This window comes from Halyomorpha halys, unplaced genomic scaffold (assembly GCF_000696795.3).
Source record: "Halyomorpha halys isolate HHAL.00 unplaced genomic scaffold, Hhal_1.1 Scaffold1347.1, whole genome shotgun sequence".
NCBI lineage: Eukaryota > Metazoa > Arthropoda > Insecta > Hemiptera > Pentatomidae > Halyomorpha > Halyomorpha halys.
In genome coordinates, this window is record NW_027115535.1 from 204,804 (window position 1) to 208,018 (window position 3,215).

The following is a 3,215-nucleotide window of genomic DNA, read 5'->3' on the forward strand; positions in this document are numbered from 1 at the left end:
TATATATAAAGCTGTTTGTGTCATAGTAATAAACAGCAAAATTCATAGACATTCAACTTGTAAAATAGTAAAGATTACCCATACACTTAAATATATCCCCATTTTATGTTGTTTAGAAATTACAGCGATATGTCTCAAATAAATTTCAAAAATTGACAAGAATAAACTGATCTGCTTCTGCTGTCATAAATGATTAAATTTCAAACATATGCTAAATAAAATGAATGCTTTGTTTTATATGATATTAAAACTTTCTAATTTTAGGAAATATGGATTCTGTTTAGGAAATATGGACTGAGGGAGGAGTACGCTGACACAGTTAGGCTGTGCCGTGATTGCAGGTCTCTGTTCTGGGCTAGCTCTGGTCACCCGTGCATTCCTGGGCGATCTCGGTCTCTTCATGTTCCTGTTTCCCCAACTGCTTTTCTTGCATTTTTTTCACTCTAATTGCATTTACTATGTAATTGATTTTAAAGAAAAAATCTTTTTTATTTGATTTTTTTAATATACAATTATTCTTCATTGCTGCCTGTAGGGATGGCGAAATGAATTACACTTGTGAACTTATAGGCCAGCTTAAGAGGATCACTAACCCAATAAGTTGAAGGATATGTGGATTATAGCATATTTAAGAGCGATTATTTTGAGGTAGTGTCTAGATATTCCTACTAACTTGAGCATTGTATGACTAGCGTAGGAAGTATTTTTTCTTCCTGAAAGGGGTATACGTTCTTCCTTGAAGATATTTTCTACTAGGAAATCACTTTCTAATGACTGCACATGGTTTTCTTTTTAATAATTGCTTCTTAAGCTTTAAGTCAATGGATTTTCTATATTATAGATTTGAGGCAAAGAAATAATTAAATGAAATTAATCTATAAAATATATTTTTATCAGCTCTAGTACTTATTATGTCTATGAAAATGATTGAAATATATTTCTTCGACCAATCAATTATTTTTTGGTGAAGGTTTTTTGTCGAAGAATGTATGATATTGCTAAGCTGTTTACGACTGTTTTCTTTACAGTTTGAAGCTGTGATTTTAATATTATAGATTATAGGAATTAGATAGCTATTCTGTGAAAACTTTTATTGAATATATTGAGATTAATTTTGTAATAAATGTATGAAGGAATTTGTGTTTTTTTTTCATTTCTTTAATTATTCACCTCTAGTATCCTGTTTAATTACTATTACATTGTAAGTCTGTGGGTAAATTAAGATAAAGAAGTGTTTCTTTTATTATTATTAACATTGTAGGTTCAATTAAAAATAAAGATGGTTTAATAAAAGAATCCTTTTTCAACCATAATCCAAGAAATCTATCTAATCTAACACCCTTTAACCTCATCAAAACTTTAGTAGTTTAGATGAATAAGTACATAATTGTATACTGCCTTTGAGGCACCAGAGGCTAATCGAATAATTCTAATGAGAGAAACCGGACTGTGCCTCCTAACAGAGAATAATTTTCTGCAGCTAGTCACTTAGCAAAACTACCCATATTAAAAAGAGTTTGGATAAAAAATTTCAGTGAGTCCAGCCAATTTCAACTTGGAGTGGAGAGGAACTACACCTGGAAAAACACAGGGTAGGGAAAAGGGATAAGCGAGGAGTGAAAGGAAGAAAAAAAATTAAATTTTCACAAGTGATCAAAAAAATTGTGAATTGTTTTATTGGCATCAGTTCAATGTTTTACATATATATACACTCATCAAAAAAAGTATTCGTACACCATTTTTTTTTTAGTTTAATAAACTTTATTTTCATCAAACACTATTACATTTTTTACTATGCAACTCTCTTTGAAAAATAAACATGTGCAAAAAAATAATTATTATATTTAAAAAAAAAAAAACAGTATTTCTGGGTCAAAAAAGTATTCATACAAGTGAACATTGAGAAGTTTTAAGTAATCCTGAGGTCAAAACAATCCCTGGACTGATTGTGGATTAGTAGGTTCAAAGAGTAACTGATAGCCTAACTAATAGCAATACATCAAGCCAGTTAAGACTTCGCAGCTCCCACAATGGGTTGTAAAACATTTGAGTTGAGTTCCGTCATTAAAGATGGAATTGTTTCCTTATTCCAACAAGGTTCCAGTTTTACAGAGATTGGTAAATGCGTTAAACGGAGTCATTCCACTGTACAATATATAATAAAAAAGTTTATACGTGGAACTACTGACAAGATAAAATACTCAGGGTGGCCTAAATTGATAGGAAAGCCAGAAATATTGTAGGAGTAGCTGCAAAAAATCCAAAAATTAGTGCCAGAGAATTAGCATAACATTTAGAAACAACTGTGGAAAATCAGTTACATCCCAAACTATAAGAAATGTGCTTCACAAGACAGGCTAAGAAGGAACATCACCCAGAAAGAAGCCATTTATTACTGAGAAAAACGGTCTCAAGAGGTTGAATTTCGCTAAAGAAAACTAGTCTTTGGATTTTGGAAAAATATTTTGTTCTCAGAGGAGCAAATTTAACATTTTTGGATATAATGGAAAGAGATATGTGTGGAAGAAACCCAAAATGGCTCCATAAAGGGCAAATGATAATTAGTAATAAATTAGGGTTTGAAAATAAATATTATATTGGTTTAAGTTGAAAATTCGTTTAATTGGCTACTCAATTGCAATAAGGAACCAAACATTTTTTGTTCCGTTTTATAAGCTATATATATTTTTTCATTTCTCATTAAAACTCAAGGTTTTATCTGTATCTGATTGTTACATATATAGAGGAATGTAATATGTTGATATGTATATATATATATTTTTTTTTTTCCTGACCTTTATTGAAAATATATAGATTACAATACTGATATATACATGTATATAAATATATATATAATGGTGCCTTCCTTTGCCATATGGCATTATAAGGGGTTGTGGCTAGGTCCGCTGAGGGCGGGGATTACAATTTTGGCCTAGGAGACGCTGGATGGGGGGTACAAGAACGGGGAGGGCCGCTCCACTGGGGATAAGGATGACTTCAGACTGCAGAGCCCTAACTGACGATATTGCCATCTACAGTAGCAGTATGAACGCCAAGACAGCTCTACATCAGGCTGAAGCAGTATGCTCTGAGATTGTTCAAAAACTGAGCTACTTGAACATCTCAGTCAATACAGCCAAAACGGATTGTGTTGTGTTTGCTCACACAGCGCACAAGAGATCAAGACTGCCGAAGACTCTCCATGTGAATAATAC

At 32.2% G+C, this 3,215-nt stretch overlaps 1 protein-coding gene across 1 annotated transcript in view; it reads left to right on the forward strand.

The window, feature by feature from the left end:
- LOC106689378 (F-box only protein 25) overlaps window positions 1-1,138 on the forward strand; it is a 17,130-nt gene extending 15,992 nt beyond the window's left edge. Inside the window, exon 8 of the mRNA XM_014434321.3 lies at window positions 285-1,138. Within this exon, the coding sequence (XP_014289807.1) occupies window positions 285-447 (163 nt within the window). The 3' untranslated portion in view covers window positions 448-1,138. The remainder of the gene's footprint in view (window positions 1-284) is intronic.
- Window positions 1,139-3,215: the final 2,077 nt, after the last annotated feature.